The 24,328-nt window shown below is 42.0% G+C and overlaps 1 protein-coding gene across 1 annotated transcript; it reads right to left on the bottom strand.

Moving 5' to 3' along the window:
• Positions 1-5,688: 5,688 nt before the first annotated feature.
• On the bottom strand, positions 5,689-8,001 carry LOC134821548 (uncharacterized). Its single transcript, XM_063832255.1, has one exon. The coding sequence runs from the start codon at positions 7,999-8,001 to the stop codon at positions 5,689-5,691; it is 2,313 nt and encodes a 770-aa protein (XP_063688325.1).
• Between the last annotated feature and the right edge of the window lie 16,327 nt (positions 8,002-24,328).

Here is a 24,328-nt window from a genome sequence, read left to right as displayed (position 1 = left end):
ATCTCAGGGGATTGGGGTTGACTTTTATAGTCACCATCTTCCTGCTGGGGAAACAAAAAATACGTCATTTCGCTTTGTTTGAAATTTTAGCTCTTTCTGAGAGAAAAATTAATTCAGCCGATCGATGGATCGGATCGTAAAGGAACACAATAGAGACTCAATGGTCATATGAAAATAGATCTTTCAGTAATATCCGTTAAATAAAAAAGCGATGCACACCATGACGCTGGTCGCTGACCAAACAAAACATTGTAAAATCCACTCAAAGGTTTTGCGAACCAACAACCTAGCTTTACTAATATCAAACAAAGAACAGTAAATCAAAGGTACTAAGCTAGGTATTGGCGTGGACCACTTAATATCACGAGCAGGAAATTAATGGTGTCAAGGTACGAAATAAAGGAATTAATATTATGGTAAGCTTCCACCTGATCGAAATTTACGTTTTAGCTTTAGCAGCAAACACTGAAAGTGAAGACGCATTAAAACATTTTATTTTACAATTTTATTGTTTATATTACTCCCAACTTTGCGTTGCAAAATGGCGAAAATAACTCGATCAGACGGGATGACATTCGACTTGGCTTGAAGGAGCATTTTGACAGTTATGGAAGCTGTTAGTGTTGCCGTTGGGTAACCCGATTTTATTTTTACGATTGTGACCAGAAAACTCTTTTGACTTTGTAGCTTTCAAGATTATAATTATCAATCACAGTATCCCAATTTTGTAAAATATGAAGGGATAATGATATGCACCTTGGTCCTGAGGATCAGAATCAAACCACACCTGTTGGATGACGAAAATAATTAGGCAGAGACGCGGTGCCTAGTTTAAATTTGTCACACGTTGCTTGTAGTTGTAGACCTGCCGCGCACGAGTGCAGAGTGCGCGGCTGTAACCGCAATGGTGCAGTTTATATCTCCGCCAAACTTAAAACAATATTTATAACATCTGCGATATCTATTGCCATAAATGTGATCAACGCATTGATTCCCATCCTTCCTTTGATTGCTATACAAAATATCTTCCGCACAGACGTGTTCTTTAAAAACTTTCCAGATAATCCTTTCATCAGCTCTAACTATGTAAACATGACTTGGTTAAACTACCTACATGAAACATATTACTCTAACAAAACTGATCTGCACACAACAGTCAGAGACCTCAACATCATCACCAGTAAAGACAACATATTCGATATCAAAGAGATCGGATATTATGGAAACACCCGTCTGTGTGTTCACAACGTCTTTAAAGAACAACAATCCTACCTCATCTATAAACTCTCCTATCTTATCACAGTGTTCCTACTTCTGGTCATAGTTACTCTCTTTTACCTCATCATAGTTAGAAAGCAGTTAGAGTGTCGACGTGAGGTGGGAGACGTTGGAGGTGGGATGAACAGACAAAACACTGCAGCCCCCTCACTAGCTCCTAAGATTTCTCTGATGATAGGAACAAAGCTAGCAAGTTGGTTATCTTTTATCGGGGCTGCCGTGTACTTCCAAATAGTTAGCGATAGTCCTCCTCCCGTACTGTTTGAAGTGCTAGCTCTGGTGGTTCTACCCATCAACAGCATTCTGAACCCTATTTTCTACAGTGAACTTTACAAGAATATAAACTCTTATTTTCTGGAGAAACTGGAGAGGATTTGTTTCAAGATTGCACTAGTGCAGTTGGTCCTTATCAAACAAGACCACAAACCTTCCGACAAACATATCATGCACAACAGTAAAGTTTGTAGAACATGCGTCAAGACAACAGGAACTTTTAAAAAGCAACATTTAAACAGGGAAATCAAGGAAGCTCGTTTTTAAGTTAGTAAAAAACTAACACTCGATGAAATGACAATGTTGAACATATCAGCTGCACCATTCCTAATTCCATCCATGCACATTCGTTTCACTTCTATGTCCCAGAGAGAAGCGAGCCATAAAATAGCAAGCTCGGTAATGTTGGATAATTTAGTTGTAAATATGATCGTACGATCCTAACTGTTGATGTCTCAACCAATGACACTTTGATAAATTCTTTATCTTTTATTTCGTGTTTGCGACACGTTGTATGATATTATTATTACATAGTTATTTAGTAGCTGAATAGTTTTTAATGCGCTGTCAGTTCGAATAAATTCTTAAAGTTCGAACTTCCTACAACTATTCAACCCTCTCATATTGTATCACTATTTCTTCGGAACTGCTAACATTTCAGTTTTTAAGTTGTAATTTGTAGTGTCTAGTTACAGTTTTAGTACGAGTCGCGATAGTACGTATCTTAGTATCTACTAACCTTGTTAGCATCACTGAATCAAGTTTTTTTACAGAATTTTGTTTGAAAGAATCATCAAACGAGACTCAATAGCAAAATAACTTAATATGGCTAATCAGATAGACGATATTTAATAGTGAGAATTTCATAAATAAAAATGGTTTTCATGGTGACGTTGCACCTAACCAGAGGATATGATAATGTCACACAGTCATAATGTCACACAGTCATAATGTCACACAGTCATAATGTCACACAGATAATGTCACACAGTCATAACATATGAAACAGAAGACATCAATATGTTGAACCTCAATTCTTAGGCTAAATGTTAATTGTTGCTTTGTAACTGTAATTATCAAATTCAAAATACTTACTTCCTTTTTGATAGGCCGATAGAATCTATTAAGATTTAAGACATCCAAATTCCAAACCGCATACGGAATTAATTTAATGATCATTTAATTAGTAACCCTCATAATATCTAGTCCAACCTCTTTCCTTTGGAGGGGCACGCCTTCCTCGTCCCACAACAGCATTTCTCCCTCTCTAACGGTATATATCGTCTCGCTTTATATATAGTAAGATAAAAAGTGGACTGTTTCTTATTTTGTAAGATAGTGTCTATCGTAATAGTATAAAGCAGTCAGCAGTGGCGTGAAAAAGCGCTCCATGTATGGAACACAATATGAAAGATCCCTATTATATTTTTCTATGAACAAAACAAATTAACGCGGTTTGATCGCGTCATCTTCTTACAGCGTTCGATGTCTGTGTGAAGGTAAAATGGTGACATCATTTTATTGCTGCACAACTACTACAAAAGTAATCCCGAGGATGTCTGATCCAGAGGATGTCACCAGACCTCGTTATTGATGATCCCGCTCGTCGGAGAAAATAAATAAGGTCTTGCTCAGCAATGGATAGGGCTTGCAGTTTAGATAGCCATGTGGGACGCTGCAATTAAACTAAATTATTCGAGATTCTTCTCGAATAATTTTCAAGACTTGATGTCAACTTATTATGGGAGAAAAAGACGATTTATGAAGGAGCAACCTTACATTCTACCTACTACTCATTTCTCAAGATGTCCACTACATGATGTTGCTATAATACCACTTTGACTTATGTCCCTTAAGCGCTTTTAACTACCGTTCACCCTACCTTGACTGCGGCTTTGTTAACAAGGTTTGGCCGGTAGAGGGTCTGCAGTAGTCCCATTAGTATTGCTGTACAACTACTAATAAAAAATTACTCAATATCATTATTACTACCAAATAGTGAAACTACCATTACCAAAGTATTTCGCAATACGGAACAAGTACTCGATTTTTGTTGTTTATGTCGCAACAATGGCAACCAACCTGATGGAATTGAAATATAAAATTAAAGGTTCAGATTTGAAGGTGCCGTCGATTACCCAATGCTCCGCGTCCACCATGTCCATATGATTTGCGTTCTTATGAGTCCCCCAAAGGAAATGGAATGATCGTCGAGTCCGTTCTGACAAACTTAAAGATTTGAGGTGTCACGAATAATACGCCCGTGTCCGAGTAAGCCGTGAATGAATGGGAAAAGCGAGCGACCGATTTCATTCTCGGTATCATTTTGCATTTGCGGACGGTTATTCAAATTAATATCATTTCCTTTTGTTTGGGAAAAAGAGACACTGGCAGCGGTCCAAGCTCTAGTATTTCTCAATACCGAACAAAATCAAATACTCGATCTTTATTGTTTATGTTGCAACAATGGCAGCCAATCTGGTGCAGAAGAAATACAGTAAGAATTTGAAGGTACCGTCGATTACCCAATGCTCCGCGTCCGCGTCCACCATGTCCATTGTCCATATGATTTGCGTTCTTAGGAGTCCCCCAAAGGAATGATCGTCGAGTCCGTTCTACTTCTGACGAAACTCAAAGATTTGAGGTGGAACGAATAATACGCCCTAGTCCGAGTGCATCATGGGTACTTCGTCGGTTGAACTTGATCTCATTCTCAAGATTACTGGGCGGCGTTCAGCCAGTCATTCCGCCGAATCTCTCTTTATGAACATTAGAACATTATAGCCTAGGGTCCCCAGGTAATCTCAAGACTCTAACCAGAAGCCTTTCTTTTCAAGTTCTGTTTTCGACGTGGACGGTTGTTTCAGCTAGACGAGGGAGACACCCTCTTGATGGAGGAAATATTGAAGTGCGTGTCCAATAGCAATCTTTCATCATTCTAATTTTTAATGACAGATGGACTAAAACAAATTGTAAAATTCAGTGTACATACTTTGGCCTTTATAGCTCAGTCACTGAGTGCCTGATTGAAATAATTCTTTCTGGTTTGACTTACTAATATTATTACCACTCATTCGAGGAATATATCAAATCATCTAGCTCCGTACTGTATAAATGTATGGATTTTTCTTTGACGGCTCCTTTACTTATGCAATATAGGTTATACTTATACAAACAGAGGAATTTAATTCTCCCTTTGATTCAATCAAGCTAGATGATTTGTTGTAAATACTGAGATCAAACTATCAATCTACAGGCTATCGTCAAACATGTTGCAAGGCGTCATCTTCAGTGACATAAGCCTAAAAATTGTAAAAAGTTAGTTACATGTTACATGTTACATGGTAAGGTCTCCTCCCAGTCGTTGGAGTGGCCTGCATCACACACATCGCGTTGGCGGCGTAACATATGTCTCCACTGTACTCGGTTGGTAGCCAAAGCTTCTGTCGTGTTGTTGTCGATGTTTTCAACACCTGTAAACTTAGCAGCATCTTCGAGTACGCAGGACTTCCAGTTCTTACGGGGTCTGCCCCTTGACCTCTTTCCATAATTTGGCTTCCAGTTCAACAGAAACCTTGGTAGTCTAGAGTCTGGCATTCTAACTACATGTCCATACCAACGTAACCTGGCAGCACTGATGAAAGTCTCGACTGACTTGATGCCAGCCCTCCTAAGAACTTCTTCGTTGGTCACATGAAAGAACCATTTAATCCTAAGGATCCTTCTCAAGGAGGTTTGATGGAAAACCTCGAAGCGTTTCATCTGCTTTTTGGTGGTGTTCCAGACTTCAGCTCCATACAACAAGATGGTGAGGACAGCAGCCCTATAGATCCTGATCTTGGTTGGAGTCTTTATAGTTCTGCTATTCCAAATGTTCCAGAGCTGATGAAAGGCGCCATTAGCCTTCTGGATACGGACATCCAGGTCTCTGTTGATTGTCCCATCCCCACTGATAGTTGCACCCAGGTAGACAAAGTTGCTAACCTGCTCGACGGGTTCACCCTCAACCGACAGCTCAATACAATCATCCTTGATGAAAGGTCGCTGGGAGGCGCACTTGCTTACAGCCATGCATATCATTGGGTCTTCTTTGCATTTATTCTGAGCCCAGCGTAGGAGCTGTAATGAACTAATAGATCAGTTGACTCCTGTAGGCCTTCCCCTGAGTTGTCCATAATCGGTGTCCAAAATGACCTTTTCCTCGACCGTCTTCGTCTCTTTCTGCAGCACTGCGCCTTGACTGATGATCTTGTTGGTCTCAGCCAGAAATGCAGAAAAGTTTAGGCAGAAATTAAAGACAGGAGGTGCTTGAATGTCGCCCTGACCTGTGCCTGAGTTGACATCAAACCAGTCTGTCAGCTCCCCATTAACCCTCACGGCACTCATGGTACCCCCAAAAAATGACTGAAATATTCTGACATATTTTTCAGGCAGCCCATAGTGTCTCATACTGCACCAAATAAAGTCCCTTCTGATAGAATCGAACGCTGCCTTGAAATCGACAAAATTAATGTAAAGAGGAATGTTAAACTCAAGACAGTTATGAATAATAGTTCGGAGAGAATAAATCTGATCAATACATGAGCGGTTCTGTCTAAATCCGCACTGATTCTCCCTGAGAAGACACTCCATACCAGCATGTAACCGCTTAAGAAGAATCATCTGAAAAAGCTTAGATGCTGTAGACTTTAAAGTGATCCCTCTGTTGTTCCCGCAGACTGAAGTGTCTCCTTTCTTCCCAATAACAATGATCACACCCTTTAACCAATCTTCAGGAACAGTCTCTTCTTCCCAGACTTTCTTGAATAGACACTCTAGTTGATCAACTAGAGCACTCGCACCATACTTCAGTTGCTCGTTAGTTATCCCGTCCACTCCTGGGCTTTTGTTGTTCTTAAGCTTTGTCAGGGAGTAACTAATCTCGTCTCTGGTGGGTGGTCCATCCGAACAAGAGAGAGAGTTAAAGTGGGGTTGGGGTGGTACTGTATCAAGGTCGGCAAGGTCGACACTTGATAATGGAGGGTTCAGAAGTTCAGTATAGTGCTCCTTCCACCTATCCCTCTGCTGTTGGGGATCCGTGATCTTCCTACCGTCCTTGTCCCGGACACAAGATGCTTGAGGCTTCTTGTTCTTACCAGAGATCTTCTTGATCTTTGCCCATACCTCACGCTGCTGACCTTTGCTCGCTGCTTCCTCAAGATCAGTAGCTACTCTAACTGCCCAGTTATTGTCGTCTAGCTTGCTGCTTTTCTTGACTAACTTATTAAGTTTAGAATACTCTGACCTGTTAGCGTCCGAGTTTGGGTCTTTGCGCTTAAACTGTGCCCGCTGAATCAATAAATCCTTGGTCTTCCGTGACAGGTGTTGCTCCTTTGCCTTCCGGGGTCTCTTGCCTAGTACCTCCAGTGAGACATCAGTGACGGTCTGACTGAGATTTCGCCACATATCCTCGAGGTTGACCTCACTATCCAGACTTGCAAATCGGGTTTGAAGAGCCACATTGTACTCTGTAACCGTAGTACTATCCCTCAGGCGCTCAATGGCAGGCACATTGGGCCTGTTGGCGTTGATCTTTGTCGCTGACTGAAGTTTGATTTTCAGCAGTCCTAGAACCAGATAATGATCGGAGCCGATGTCTGCCCCGCGACATACCCTAACATCAAAAATTGACTGACGAAACCGCTTTCCAATGCAGATATGATCTATCTGATTGACGGTGAGCCCGTTGGGGGACCGCCATGTTCCCTTGTGAATTTTCTTGTGCTCGAAGAGAGTTCCCCCGATGACAAGCTGGTTCGTCGCACAGAAATCCACAAGTCTTGTCCCGTTGTCATTTGATGAGCTATGGAGTGATTCCCCACCGATGACCGCTTCACTTCCATATCTGCCTGATGTTACTTTTGCATTAAAATCGCCGAGCAGTAACTTGATATCGTGACGAGGTAGCCCATCAAATGTATCTGTGAGTGTCCTATAAAACTTATCTTTCTCACTCTCCTCTGCACCCTCAGTTGGAGCATAGGCCACAACAACAGAGATGTTGATTTGCTTACTATGCAGCCTAGCAGTTAAAACCCGCTCCGATGTGGGAGTGAACGATATCAGGGAGTTTCTGATTCGTTTTGAAAGACTGAGACCGACTCCCTGTCTCTTGATCCCGTCGACTCTACCGGAATGGATGAGTAGACTGCCATTGTCCAGTAGAGTGGTGCCAGATCCAGGCATGTGAGTCTCGGTGATCCCCAAAAGATCCAATCTGTACTGATCAATGTTTTGACTAAGTTGGTAGAGCTGTGTAGATGAGCTGACAAGAGATAGAACGTTCCATGTTCCAAAACGTAAAAACTGTTTGCAATAATTTACTGGATTGGATTTGTTGGAAGCAGGGTCAACATGGATGATCTGTTGACTAATAAATCTGGTCGGATGACGAGTACCCCCTCTTCTCATCAGGCGACTGGGGTCCCGTAGGCTTTGCCCAGCCTCCGTTAGTAAAAAAAAGTTAGTAAAACCCAAAATTCCTTTAAAAATCTGAACACTCTTAAAACGGTTATATAATTAAAAGTAAGATGTTAGGAGTAAGGGAAGGCCAAAAGGATTTATAGTGTTTATTCCCAAAGGTTTTAAAGTCTTGAGTTGTTGAATATATTTATGTTCACGAACTTCTAAAGTTTTAGGACTAGAATTATCAATAATTGACACATTACAAATTTTGTTAAAATCCTCCCTTTGTCTAAAACCATGATCCAACAAATGTAAGCCCAAACTATATTCATCACTTGTTTCATCTACCTTATCACCATTTAAAAGTTTATGATATTTGACCCTATGTTCTCCAGTCCTAACCCGTAGAGAGCGAGTAGTGCGACCGACGTAAGCCTTTCCACAGAAACTACATTGGAACAGATAAATGATGTTGTAACTCAGGCAGTTTCCAGGGGAAGCTTTAACCTTCTTGCCGTTCACTTTGAATTCATGGCTGCCTTTGACAAGTTCGCAGCATTTGCATCTTGGCATATGGCATTTGCTGGTTGGACCATGTTTACTGTTTAGCTCCTAAAGCAAGTTCTTTCAATTTGACGAGGCGAGATTTTAGGCTTGGCCCTGACTTCTTGGTGTAACTGAATATTTTCTTCCTAGGCGTGGAAGCTGTTGAGGAGGTCTCTTGGGATGTTTCAACAGTGTCACTTTCACTGAAACTCCTTGTTCTTGAGAGGTGTTCTTCATACTTCTTAGTTACAGACACCAGATCATCATCACTACCATAAGTAGATATGACCCTGATTGGAAGGTGTAAAGATGTCTGGTCATCAGGAGTCTGAACTTTGCGTAACAGTGATCTTGTTGAATTGAGAACCTTATTACTAATGTTCTCAACCATTTTCCTATGGTAACACGCAGCAAGGAAGGCTTTTTTGAGGTTGGCGAGGTGTTCTTTGAGGCGTTCTTGGCAGTTGATGATCCTTCTGAGTCTAAGGCATTGAGAGTACACGATACCGGAATAGATATGGTTTGGGTGGGAGCTTTTAAAGTGTAGGTATGAACGAGAGTCCGTTTTCTTTATGAACAAATCCGTTTGGAAGGAGCCCAAGGAATCGAAAGTAAACATTATGTCAAGGAAAGATACGTATTTACGAGGATCTTCTATTTGGTACTCATCAATGATAAGTCCATGGGGGAAGAGTGCTTTGTTGACATCTGCAATCCAAATTTTGAACTCATCTGTAGTTCCCTCAAACAAACCTGTTCCGTCGTCAATGTAACGCCTGGCTGATACGATGCTCTGGGTTACTATAAACACATTTGTTCATTAGGTAGTAGACTGCTATGTTTGCGATTTGGACACATATTGATCCACCCGTAGGGATACCAATGAGCTGTATGAACCAATTTTGATCGAACACCCCAACAGAGGATCGGAGGCTTAATTCCACCAGTTGTGTGAGCCATTGGCAGAAGTCTTCAGACCAATCTTCTCTACATGATGACATATCGGACCTCAAGGCCTCTATGACGAGGGGTGGTGTTAAGGAGTCATAGAGGGCCTTAAAGTCGTAGGTAAACTTCTGTACTGGGGAATGTTCACTATCCACGAATTCCAACCATTGAAGGGCATCGGTGTTGTCAGTCAAAAGGTCAGAGCAGAAATTCTTTTCAAGATCCTTCAGGTATTGGCTAGCGAGGAAAACATCACTGCGTTTTGTGATTCCATCTTGAAGTGCCGTGATGAGCCTGAAGGGGGGCTCGACTCCTGGTTTAAGGTCTTCCTTTTGAAGCTTGTGGATCTTTAGAGTGGGGTAGAAATAAGCTTTGCCAGGTTTGAAGTGGGAGGAGGTACTCTTGTTGTTAGTAACTGTACCATCACTGTTCAAATTGTTGGTTTAAACATACGTACTTACTATAAGGGTTTATTTGGGTTTAACATTTCCTTGGTTGTCGATACAACATGACAGCTGTTTTGAAAATAGAAATTATGAAAGTTTTAAAAATAATTATTCCAGTTGTATGAACAGAGTGGTTCAAAAAATAAAATAATTGATTGAATTTTTAAATTTATGAAATTGAAACGGTAAGATTATCAATTATTTTCCAAGTAACGACGACTTTTCTGCCTGTTTACATTTTACATGAAGCAGTAATATCGACAGTAGCTGTTCATAATATTTCATTATTATGTAGTAATAGATATAACAGATGCACGTTGCATGAAATATCTTTTATTGGACTTGGTTAATTTTGGTTTCATATTTCTTTCACTCCGCAGGTGTTCCTCAGATTAGAGATTATGAGAGTCTGATGCTGACAGTTGTATGGCAGTTAGAGCCACCTGATTTAGTCAAATAGTCACGTGGTTTAGTTATGTTGCTTAATCGACACGATGTGAGCCGTGAAGCGATCAGTCCATAATGTCGCTCATTATTACAGTTATATAGTCAACCATTTTCCTGACTATTAAATATTCTTTTAGCTCTATACGATTCTAGATAACGTTATATGACTCATTTACATCTGGGGTAATATTTTCGAAAGGTTCTATTTTATAATCATCTATTGCTGTACTCTGTAAAATTCGAAAAGTATTCAATAAAAACTTTCATTTTGTCAGACGCTTGTGACCAATGGACATCTTAACATGTCAACAATGCAAATAACTTGTTCATTTAAAAACAAGTTGTGACAAACTTAATCGACTTCATTGTATTTTCAAGTCATCAGGTGTCCATCACTCATATTTGTCATGCATTTTCTTACTACTTCCCTGGGTCAGTTGTGATTTTCTCAATATTGAAACATGTACAGTAGTAAAGATAATCCGATTTATATTATAAGCTTTCAGGATCTAAAGGTGTGGCTGTTGTTAAGTTTGAACAGTAAATACTCAATTAATGTTATTAATAATATTTATAATAACTCAACAATTTACTATTTAGTTTTTTGTTATGAGGCGTGAAGAGTTTCTTCTGCGAACATTAGCATATTATGACGTCATCATTTCAGCATATTAGCATATTCGTTAGGATATTATGGCGGAAGTCGCGAGGGCGGAGGTCGCGAGGGCGAAGTACCCAAGGGAAATATCCTGAAAGGTTGGACTCGAGGGCGAAAGACACAAACTTTCGCCCTTGTGACCGATTCCCATACCAGCACGTGGTATATAACAGTATAAACTGATACTATTATCTACCTTATTTAGCTCACATCATTCATAGTTTGCGGACACCTGGGGCTTCTATTTGAGGTGGCTATTTAGTAATCTATATCACTGTAGAAAACAAACGATTTAATGAGAAAAACGTTTACTAATTGTAAACAGCTGCAAACCCAGGGCTATAATCACTACATCACACCAAGTTCCATCCTGGACCAGTTTGAGCATTCGTAGCTTCAGTGTATTATTATCGATTAAAAAGATTTGAAGTTCATTCGTTCGTTTTAACTTACTCTTAGATCATTATGATTACCTTTAAAGTTTACTATTTCGCTGACTAATAAGCAGCCGTTTATAATCGTATCTTCTAGATACTATCTCTCGGCTGGGACAACACACACGTGGACCAACCATTTTACCGTTTAGCTCTTTATCTCTATATTGGGAATGTAATTAGCTTCGCTTATTTTACTACTGCCAATATCACACGTGGAGATCTGTTTTATTATAAACCACGTGAATTATAATTAGACGCATGCTTTCTCCATGGCCGCGGGTATTACTATTATAGGTGCGTGTCTAGTCTAAGTTTTATAATGACTTTTGTTGCTTGCTAGATGTTTCCCTTGCTTTTTCACGAGACTAAGGAGTAAGGGGTTTCTTTTCCTTTGCTTTGAACATTATCATAGTTGCCCTTTCTGATATATTGTTTATTCATATGTTTAATTTTGTAGAGAAATGAAGGAGTGATGGGGCTACCGATAACGAAGCACAAGCTTTTCCTTGGAGTGATTTATCTTGCATCACGATGCATACCTCACCTTTCAGCAGATTCAGAAGGTATAATGTTACCATTACTGATATTTAAAGTATTTCCCTTATCTGCATGTGTACGTTGATATACACTTTAAGTGTTCCACCCTTCACATCTCTCTCATTATTAATGAGTATCAGTATCACACTTCACACAATCAATTTCAGGAGAAGAGTGTACGATCGTTGAAGTTGAAAACAAAAGCTACATTTACTTAAAAGAGAAATGTGGCGACAAATTCAGATGTCCGCGATCAGCCGACCTGTATTCTGACCGAGAGTTTAAAGTCAAAAATGGGAACAAATGTAACCGAGCTTTCGACAGAATCTGTCCAAATGACGATAAATTTTATCAAGTATGTCGACATCTAAGCTTAAGCTGCACATGGGCAAAGCACAAAATGGGAAGTGTTTTTTGTGGTGATTACATTTGCAAATACGCAAAGGCTTCAAAAACGGACGGAATTTATATTGGCTCAAAGCTGACCGGTCTGGTAAACGAAATGACCGCTGATTGTGATTCAGAAAAAACTTGCACCAACACGGACTTAGACGAGACATTGTGCACTTTACCTGACAAAGAAGATGACATGTTCAAATGTAGAGGGAAATCTACCTCCAGCATACCCATGTCTGCAGTGTGCGATTTAAAGTGTGACTGCTACATGTGCGATGATGAAGCTAAATGTAACAATGTGACCTATGGAATGTTTTGTAACACTGCAAAAGGGGGATATGTTCATGCCAGGTATATATGCGATACAACAGCGCATTGTCTCGATAACAAGGATGAACGTCGATGTAAACCTAAACAAGCTATTCGAAAATGTTCCCGGCTTGGAAACAAAAAAAGAATAAGAAATTTATACCCAAATCAAATTTGTGCGGTGCCAAGAGGTGCTTTCCAGTATTACACCTGCAATGATGGGTTAGATCAGATTAATTGCACTGATAATTCTCGCGTGGCTATGGCTTGTCAGATGAACGGTTATCCCACCACACTCTCCAAGTTTGCACTCTGTATGGGTTTTGATCTTTGTTCTGACAGGTACAATAATCTCTGTGTAGAAGCGGAAACTGGTTGTGTTGTACACAGAAATCAGATTTGTGACGGAAGAAAGGACTGTAAGAACGGAGCTGATGAACGAAAGAGTGACTGTAATAGAATGACAAATACAACCCGATGTATCCGTCGGGTCAAAGAAACACCCAGTATAAGCAATCGTCATGAGCAGTCACCCAGAGTATTGACAATACCTTTATCCTGGGTTATGGATGGTCACAAGGATTGTATAGACGGAAAAGACGAAGATGAGGATCTCTGGTTTCAGTGTGGATACGGTGTAACCACCAGATATCAGGAGTACGAGTCAGTGTGTCAGGAGGTGTTCTTGTGCCCTGAGGGTGGGTTCACTGAATACAGCCTGCTCTGCAGTAAGCAAGCTGCTTGTGGGATTGAGGGTGAGATCTGTGACAAATCAAAAGGCTCAGAAAGAACATGGAACAAGGTTATGAACCATGACAATGGGGTGGAGAAGTATACCGCTCACTGTGTCTTAGGACTAGAGACCATGTCCCACTTACTTGCACCGTGCACCACCTCCCTCTTTGAAGGGTCCTCAGAGGGGATTCTTGGTGTCACCGCAGTTTCGGTGACACACCCATCTGATTATGTGGATTGTTCTTATTCTTACGGAGAGCGGTATGTGTATCTTAGTTGCACGGGATTGTGCCAAAACGCAGTTTGCCCTCTGAGACCGATCAAGCAATCCAGTTGTGTGGACATTCCCACAGAGAAGAGAATCTTCAGTTTGACTAAAAGTTATGAGTTGACTATAGTGAGGAAACAGATTGATACAAGTTCTTATTTCAGTGATTACTTCGCTTGCACTTCAGAGACTTGCATACCTTACTCCAAAGTTTGTGACTTGGCTAACGACTGTGGAGACTGGAGTGACGAGAGGAACTGTTCAAACCACTTTTATTGCATTGAGAGTGGTGATCACATACCCCTCTCCTCTCTCTGTGACGGGAAGTATGACTGTAGTGATTTATCTGATGAGTGTGGGGAGATGTGTGATTCAAGTTCAAAGCAGCTGATACAGAACAGTTCCATCAAAATAATGGCTTGGATAGTGGGAGGTCTTGCTGTTGTTCTCAACGGAATCTCCTTGGTGAGAATTTCAAGGAAAATTTTAAAGAGTACGTCATTCCATGGCAGAATCGACAAAACGTTGATTATGTTGGTATCATTTGGAGACTTCCTGATTGGGGTTTATCTTCTTTCAGTTGCTGTTGCGGATCTTATTTACTCCTCTAAGTACTGTACAGAAAGGTACCTGTGGTTGACTAGTTACTATTGCGGTGCTCTCGGAGTAGTCAGTACCATTGGCTCTCAACTATCACTGTTTTCAATGACTGCCCTTAGTATTTCTAGAGTTTATAATATCAGCTCACTTGTCTCCAAAGACGGAACTTCTTTTAAAGCGTTCCTTAAAATTTTGGCAATTTCCTCTTTTATATTAGGGAGCTCAATTTCAATAGCCATCGTTCCGCTTTTTTCTTCTCTAGAAGATTATTTTGTGAATGGCTTGTACTACGGTCCCGTCACTTTGTTTACGGGCATGGTGAATAGAGATACACATAACAAGGTACTACAGGTGTACTACGGACGTTACAGAAGTCAATTTTTAAGCTGGAGAATTATTCAAAAGATGACAGGGAATATGTTTTCAAAAGACTACAAGCTGGTGAGTGGTGATAATGTGGAGTTTTATGGCAATGACGGTGTTTGTCTGTTCAAATACTTAGTATCCTCCTCAGATCCTCAGAAAGTGTTTTCACTCGTTGTTCTTCTGTTCAACTTTGTGTGTTTTCTTTTGATAACTATCTGCTACTGTATCATAAACTTCAAAGTGAAGCACCAGACCAGTAAAGTTATTATGGAACGGACAACTGTGCAACAGCGAAGAACCCAAACCAGGTTAAACGCAAAAGTTTCGGTCATCATTGTAACTGATTTTTTGTGCTGGATTCCGTTCATTTTCATCAGCTTGCTTCACTTTTTTGATGTTTTTGGAGCTACGTCGTGGTATCCAATATTTTCTATCATAATTTTGCCCATGAATTCTGTTATAAATCCACTGTTATATGATGATACTGTCGAGCTAGCTATGAGAAAATTTACAAACTTTATTTACACAAGATGTAACTTATTCAATAAGTTTGTTGGGACGACTGCAGTAAGCGTGGCCGAGTTTGTAGAAACTGAGATGTGATTTCTGGAGGTCGCCTGTAAATAATGTTTTATTATGTTTGAATTATGAACTAAAATGAAGTTGATTAACAAAATGTGTTTACTTTGGAATGATCTTGAGCTCAAATCTTCAAAAGTTCAAAGATGTTATGTAAGAACGCAAAAAGCCCACGATAACACGATCATAAGACATATTAACGTCGACTAGCATGACCTCAAATTATGTTTACCAATACCATTTTAATATTATGCATACCTTATCGGACCTTATTTGGACGGACATTAATTGAACGCTGGAGGACCTAACGTTCATCTTAATGTCTGTTCAAATAAAGTCCGTTGAATTTTTTTCCAAAATTTTTCCACTTCGAACGTTTTGTCCAGAATATTACAGCTATAACTATAAGAACTTTATTGTGCCGTGAATTAACGACGGAAATGTTCTCCTTGGTCTGCCGGAGGCACCGAAAACTTAACTAGTATATGATGTTTTCAACTTCAAGGGTCACTTGGCGGAAAAAGTCAACGAAATTATGGCACTCAACAGCTTCTACAAAGAGGCAATAACTAGGATTGCAGGGTATGAAGCTTACCTTCCAGGAGAACGCCCGCCAGGTACGGAGATTTACACCACTCTCCCAGGAATGGCAACACCATTGTTGTCTAAACTTGACGAGCATTTCGTAGCAGGGACCTTCGGGTCATTAACAACAAAACAGGTACGTATTTCTAGGAAAGCATGGAGGATGGAAGGAGACAAGGAGACAAGTTGGCATGTCTACCTAGAAATAGACGAGGAGGCTGTCCAGTGGCTCAAGACCAAAAACTGGCTGTCACCAATAGGTTTGTACGTCCCAATGTGGGGACACCCAAAGGTAACAGGAATCACAGGATTTATAGCCCCGGACGCTAACATCAAGGTTCTAAAAGCTACATTAAGACAGGAGGATGAAGCTAGTACAGCAACAGAAGAACAGGACCAGACAATAACCCAGGCTAGCCCAATTCGGGAAACACCTTCTTTCCCACAGGTTAACCCTCAGGATATCCCGGACCTAAACAACATCCAGTTGCCGGTGGACGAGGAGAGCCCCAGGATCAGACACATAACAGGAGGTAACGAAAAGAAGAAGCAGGATAACAAAGACGAGGACGACGTTCTCCTGGACATGGAACTCGAGCCATACAAGGAAGTCCTCACGGACAAAATGGAAGAGGAACTTCTTGAAACCCAGGCAGAAAACACCAGTACTCCCAACAGGTTACGCAAGTTATCAGCAGGTAGCAAGAGGTCGGACAGAGACAGCAGCAGCTCGCCGGACTCACAGGAAGGGAAGATCAGGAGGAAACTCTCAGTGAGCGAGGGTCTGAGCGACGTGGATTAGGTATAGTACAGGTATATCTTAGGTATTTTTAGGATTTCTTTCCCTTTCTGTTATCAATGAGTTCCACTAAACCTCGTAAACTAGATCTCTCAACATCAGTGATTCAAATTAATCTAGGCAAACGTTTTACAGCAGCTTCCACGCTGCACAAGGAACTAAAAACTAATCAAATTTGCTTGATCCAGGAACCGGTCGTGAGGAAAGGAGTGGTAGGTAACGTGCCGAAGAGTCACAAGCAGTTTGTGCCCTTCACCCAGGATAAACCCAGAGTAGCAGCCCTGCTACCGAAGGACTTAGGAAAAAAGACTATGGTGCTGGCAGGACTCAGCTCTGGTGACAGTATCACTCTAAGGAGTAACATAAACAAGGATTTATCGATTATATTGACTTCAATATACATGGATATAACAAAGGACATCCCTAGCGACTTAATCACAAGGATATCCAGTTATGCGGAAAGAGAGAAACTCCCGCTGATAGCATCAGTGGACTCCAACGCCCATCACACTGCATGGGGACCAGTACGAACACCAGGGGAAGATCACTACTACAGGCTATCAGCTCCAACAACCTAGCGATCTGTAATACAGGTAATACACCCACATTTGTAGGAAAATTAGGACATTCTGTTATTGACCTCACACTTTGTAACCAACTAGGCCTTAACCTTATCAGAAATTGGAAAGTGGATAAAGGTAAATCCCTGTCTGATCACGAGGCCATTACTTTTACTCTAGGACTAGGGGACCGGGTTAGCTTTGCATCACGTTCATCTTCTAAGTGCGACTGGAAGCTATATAAGGAGCTGATAGCATCTGAGTTGGAGAGACATCCGTACTGGTTCTCACCAGTCACTGCAGCGTCGGATCTCAATGCTCGACAGCTTTTCATCTCTGACATCTTGCGGAGAAGCTTCAATGCTGCCTGCCCTATTACTCATGGTAACATTCGATCTACAGTACCATGGTGGACAGCGGAACTTACTACAGCAAAGCAGACAGCTCGAGCCCTGAGACGTAAAGCTAACCGGACCAGGAATAACCAAAACTGGGAACTCTCCAGGGATGCCAGCAGGACATACAAAAAACTTTTAACCAAGGCAAAACGTACAAACTGGAAACAATTTTGCGATAATCTTAAAGGTACTTCAACCCTAGCTAGGGTACATAAAATCCTCAGCTTTAACAAACCATCTCAGGGAAACCTTAACAGCCTCAGGAAACCGGACGGAACATTAACTGACACGCCTCAGGAAACACTAACACTCTTGAGCGACATACTCATCCCGAGCGATGGTACAGGGACAATCCGGACGCCATACGAAGGAGGAGATCCAGAAACCATAATCCAAATCACAGCTCCAAACAGAGTTGACAGGGCAGTTCGCGAACTTCAGCTCAACAAAGCTGCAGGACCGGATGATATAAGGAACGAAATGATACTCAAAGCTTGGGACCACATTAAAGATCCAGTCCGTATGATCTTTCACAACTCACTGGCACTAGGAATTACTCCAGAATCCTGGCATCATACCACAGGTTGTATTATACCAAAACCCCTCAAACCGGACTACAGTAACCCTAGGGCATTCAGGATAATCTCACTAACATCCAGTTTCCAAAAATTATTAGAAAGGCTCATACTCTGGCACCTTGAGTTAGACCTTAAAATTCCAGCTAAACTCACTAAAAACCAACACGGTTTTAGGAAAGGTAAATCTACGGAATCAGCGATCCACCTGTTAACCCGCAGGATCGAAGATGCGATGGCAACAGGGAACTACGCTTTAGGAGTGTTCCTAGACATTGAACAGGCTTTTGACGCAGTCAGCTTCACAGCGATCAAAGGAGCTCTGCTGGAAGCCAACATCCCTCCAACCATTTCAGAATGGATCTACTTCATGATAAGTAACAGGCACATTACTCTCACGTATTGCGAGTTCAGTATCACTAAAAAAGCTACTAAAGGTAGCCCTCAAGGAGGAGTATTGTCACCACTATTATGGAATCTAACTCTTAACACCTTCCTTAGCAGCCTAGGGATCCACAATAACTTTATACAGGCATTCGCAGACGACTTGGTAATCCTCGTACGAGGCATCTGTAAAGTCACGATCAGAGACATAGCCCAGCAACAGCTACAGAACATCAGCAACTGGTGCACGAGCAAAGGATTAAAACTCAGTGGAGTCAAGAGTACAGCAATCCTATTCACCACCAAACAGGACAATAATCTAGACTCCCCGCTAACAGTTGACGGAACTACAGTTCCCACAGTTAATAGTACAGTCTACCTAGGGGTTACTTTCGACCAGAAACTTAATTGGGGTACTCACATACTTAAAAAATGTGATAAGGCCATAGGACAACTTCACGCTTGTAAACAAGCTGTAGGAAAAATCTGGGGCATCTCACCGGCGGGTGTGAGATGGATCTATAACCAAGTCATTCTCCCCTCACTAGGTTATGCAGCGATAGTTTGGCAACACTCAACAGACAGACACTACATCTCTGTCAGACTGGAAACAGTTCAACGCCAAGCAGGTCTCATGATCACTAGAGGACTGAAAAGTACTCCCACTCCTAACCTGGAGATCCTAGCTAGAATCCGTCCCATCAGCCTTAAACTTAAATCTCTAGCAATTAAGTCGGCAATGAGACTTAAATTACAAGGAACATGGAATAAACAGTACCATTACAACCAGCGAGGACACTGTAAATCACACGCTTACAACGTCGAGAAAATGATAACTAACATAACTTACACAGGATGCACACTTCAGGACAATATCCCCAAGGTTACCATGCTGGACAGACGTTTCAAGGTAATTATACAAGAAAGGAAAGCTGCCATCAACTACATCGATAATCTTCCTCCCTACATCTGGCAGATCTTTACAGACGGCTCGAAAGCAAGTGGAATTACAGGAGCGGGATTCTGTGTCATCAAAGCAGCACAAGAGTACCACAGAGTCAGCTATCAACTTGGCACGCTGGCAACAGTCTACCAATGCGAGCTCTTTGCGATCCACATGGCAAGTATCTGGATCAATGATAACATAGGGTTACCAGCTACCATTAACTTTTTCTCAGATTCCCAGGCCTCGCTTAAAGCGCTTACCAGCACTAGCATTAGCTCCAGAATAGTACTGGACATCGTAGACCAACTTAATACATTAGGTACCTCCCACCGAGTAGAACTTAGGTGGGTCCCAGGACACGAAGGAGTACACGGTAACGAACTTGCCGACGAACTCGCAAGAGAGGGATCCAGCAGTATCCCCATAGGACCTGAACCATTCCTCCCACTACCTGAAGGAATCATCAACAACGCAATCGATGAGTACCTATTCAAACTACACCTCAACGCATACCGACAGGTCGACCTCAGTGATAAAGGGAAAATCCCTCTTGGACTATTCCTTAACAAATACAAATACAGGAATATTAATATCACAGGAACTCACCTCAGATGGCTAACATGGCTACTTTCAGGGCACAGCCCACTAGCTTACTTTCAGACTAGGGCCAACAACGTCAACTTTGAGACACAAGACTGCGAACACTGCCCAGGGGAAGCAGAAACATCACAACATTTCCTCTGCGAATGTGTACAGCTGATGACTATCAGACTGAGGATATTTGGTAAACCTCTACTCACAATGGAGGAAATTATCAACAGTAAACTCAACCACATCATAAAGTTTGTGGAACAGTCAAAAAGACTAGACAAGGAAGATCTCTTTGGGTAAACTACTAGGAATTAACACCAGGAAATAACACAATTTCAGGAAAACAACATCAGGAAATAACCCACTCCCAGGAAAACTAATAATAGCACAAATTCCAGGAGATGACCTGGCTCGGAAGTCCCTTGTCTGCCCACCGAAGTACCACAACCGAAGTGGGTTTGCTCTGAGACAGGTAGTGACAGCTTCAAGACTCCAGAGGTCTGTTGCATTGATATTTATTATTTTATGATTTCGTATATACTTTGGGAGTCCTGGAATGCAGCTAGCAGGAGTTGCATTCTGTGGGCACGGCGAGAAGGCCTCCATCTTTATCGTAAGAGGCCAGAAACCGTTGACCAGAACAGAGAGAGAGAGAGATGGCACTCAACAACATAGTTCATACTTCATGAGCTAGTCCCCGCCAACATGACAAACTTGTTTCAGCATCTATGTCCGTTCATTTAATTTCCGTCCAAATAAGGTCCGATAAGGTAGTCCCATAGTGACCCTTCATCCTAGTTCCTACATTAATGTCACCAATTGATCAAATTCAAATAGTGATGAAAAATTACATTCTTATGATCATGAAATTTTAGATTTCATGATCGTGCGGTATTACTATTAGAGTATTAGGTTTTTAACACGGAAAAAATGAAACACACGAAATTTAAATTTTAAATTATGCAATAGTGAATTAAAAACTCTTTAAAAAAAGAAAAAAAGAAGCTATTTTGTCAAGTCACGTACTTTTGAATTGTACATCTCAACCACCTCTACTCATTCCAAATTAGTTTAGAAATTATATTCCAATAATGGGAGACCAATATCAACTGGTGCTGTCAGTAGAACCTAGTACCAAAGACGGGTCAGTGGTTACTGAGCAAAAGGTAAAATCAGTAGAATTATAACTGACATTAATTACTGTTAGTCCTTTGACCCCCATTACAGAATAGAGTGAGCGTTCACATATTACTCCAGCAGACGAGGGGAACTGGAAGGGGATTGGGAATGCTGACGGTTGCTGCTGAGGTCGGGGGTCTGGTCCTTGAACTGCATGGGGGGGGGGGGGGGGGGGGGGGAAGAAGAGGTCGCTTAATGCTGACGGAGGGGAGAGTGGTTAAAATGACCGAAAACTTGCTGACGTAATAATATAGTAATATGTGAACGCTCTCTATAGGGTAAAGAATCTGATTTTAGACTGTTGAGTGCCTTATAGTGCCTACGAAGAGTCCCTCGAGCATTCTAGACTGCTCCATGATGGCCTTGTAGAGAACGTTGTAGTCACTGTAGTCAATCTGTCTGCAGGAGGGGTCCTTGTAGTCACCATCCAGCACACAGATGTCTGGGTTCTCCATGATCTCTGATTTGGTCTGCATGATACCGTTGATGGGGTATGTGAAATCCTCCTTGTTGAACTTATTGCCTTTCACAATTCCGAAACAGTATATGATCTTTGATGTCCTCATTATCTCTAAAAGTATATATTATGTCAAGTTAATGGTCGATAAAACTTGTACTAATCCAGGCTGTGTCAACGTTGTTGCACAACACCTGAACAGATGTTTTCCAGATAATTTTAATTTAGAATTGCGCAGGTGTAAATGATATTTGTGTACGAACCTGCTCCACGTTGATGGTTATCATATTTAGAGTTCGCATCTAAACAAAGATTCCTTTTAAAGTCCGTCTTATCAATCAATGTCATTTCCAGCTTCTTCGTGTAGTTCCAGCAAGCCTTGATGGACCTGAGGGTACGTACTGTTTAGTGTGGGATCTGAGGGTATGTACTGTTTAGTGTGGGATCTAAGGGGACGTACTGTTTAGTGTGGGGTCTGAGGGTTCGTACTGTTTAGTGTGGGATCTGAGGGGACGTACTGTTTAGTGTGGGATCTGAGGGGATGTACTGTTTAGTGTGGGATCTGAGGGGACGTACTGTTTAGTGTGGGATCTGAGGGGACGTACTGTTTTGTGTGGGATCTGAGGGTACGTACTGTTTAGTGTGGGATCTGAGGGGACGTACTGTTTAGTGTTGGATCTGAGAGGACGTACTGTTTAGTGTGGAATCTGAGGGGATGTACTGTTTAGTGTGGGATCTGAGGGTACGTACTGTTTAGTGTGGGATCTGAGGGGACGTACTGTTTAGTGTGGGATCTGAGGGGACGTACTGTTTAGTGTGGGATCTGAGGGTACACGTACTGTTTAGTGTGGGATCTGAGGGGACGTACTGTTTAGTGTTGGATCTGAGAGGACGTACTGTTTAGTGTGGAATCTGAGGGGATGTACTGTTTAGTGTGGGATCTGAGGGTACGTACTGTTTAGTGTGGGATCTGAGGGGACGTACTGTTTAGTGTTGGATCTGAGAGGACGTACTGTTTAGTGTGGAATCTGAGGGGATGTACTGTTTAGTGTGGGATCTGAGGGTACGTACTGTTTAGTGTGGGATCTGAGGGGACGTACTGTTTAGTGTGGGATCTGAGGGGACGTACTGTTTAGTGTGGGATCTGAGGGTACACGTACTGTTTAGTGTGGGATCTGAGGGTACACGTACTGTTTAGTGTGGGATCTGAGGGGACGTACTGTTTAGTGTGGGATCTGAGGGTAGACGTACTGTTTAGTGTGGGATCTGAGGGGACGTACTGTTTAGTGTGGGATCTGAGGGGACGTACTGTTTAGTGTGGGATCTGAGGGTACACGTACTGTTTAGTGTGGGATCTGAGGGGACGTACTGTTTAGTGTTGGATCTGAGAGGACGTACTGTTTAGTGTGGAATCTGAGGGGATGTACTGTTTAGTGTGGGATCTGAGGGTACGTACTGTTTAGTGTGGGATCTGAGGGGACGTACTGTTTAGTGTTGGATCTGAGAGGACGTACTGTTTAGTGTGGAATCTGAGGGGATGTACTGTTTAGTGTGGGATCTGAGGGTACGTACTGTTTAGTGTGGGATCTGAGGGGACGTACTGTTTAGTGTGGGATCTGAGGGGACGTACTGTTTAGTGTGGGATCTGAGGGTACACGTACTGTTTAGTGTGGGATCTGAGGGTACACGTACTGTTTAGTGTGGGATCTGAGGGGACGTACTGTTTAGTGTGGGATCTGAGGGTAGACGTACTGTTTAGTGTGGGATCTGAGAGGACGTACTGTTTAGTGTGGGATCTGAGGGTAGACGTACTGTTTAGTGTGGGATCTGAGGGTACGTACTGTTTAGTGTGGGATCTGAGGGTACGTACTGTTTAGTGTGGGATCTGAGGGTACGTACTGTTTAGTGTGGGATCTGAGAGGACGTACTGTTTAGTGTGGGATCTGAGAGGACGTACTGTTTAGTGTGAGATCTGAGGGTACGTACTGTTTAGTGTGGGATCTGAGAGGACGTACTGTTTAGTGTGAGATCTGAGGGGACGTACTGTTTAGTGTGGGATCTGAGGGGACGTACTGTTTAGTGTGGGATCTGAGAGGACGTACTGTTTAGTATGGGATCTGAGGGGACGTACTGTTTAGTGTGGGATCTGAGGGGACGTACTGTTTAGTGTGGGATCTGAGGGGACGTACTGTTTAGTGTGGGATCTGAGGGGACGTACTGTTTAGTGTGGGATCTGAGGGGACGTACTGTTTAGTATGGGATCTGAGGGTACGTACTGTTTAGTGTGGGATCTGAGGGTACGTACTGTTTAGTGTGGGATCTGAGGGTACGTACTGTTTAGTGTGGGATCTGAGGGGATGTACTGTTTAGTGTGGGATCTGAGGGGACGTACTGTTTAGTGTGGGATCTGAGGGAACGTACTGTTTAGTGTGGGATCTGAGAGGACGTACTGTTTAGTGTGGGATCTGAGGGAACGTACTGTTTAGTGTGGGATCTGAGGGAACGTACTGTTTAGTGTGGGATCTGAGAGGACGTACTGTTTAGTGTGGGATCTGAGAGGACGTATTGTTTAGTGTGGGATCTGAGT

This window comes from Bolinopsis microptera, chromosome 10, assembly GCF_026151205.1.
Source record: "Bolinopsis microptera isolate Bmic1 chromosome 10, MBARI_Bmic_1.0, whole genome shotgun sequence".
In the NCBI taxonomy this organism is placed as follows: domain Eukaryota; kingdom Metazoa; phylum Ctenophora; class Tentaculata; order Lobata; family Bolinopsidae; genus Bolinopsis; species Bolinopsis microptera.
Note: the sequence above shows the minus strand (reverse complement) of the source record. Positions and strands in the feature narration are given on the sequence as shown.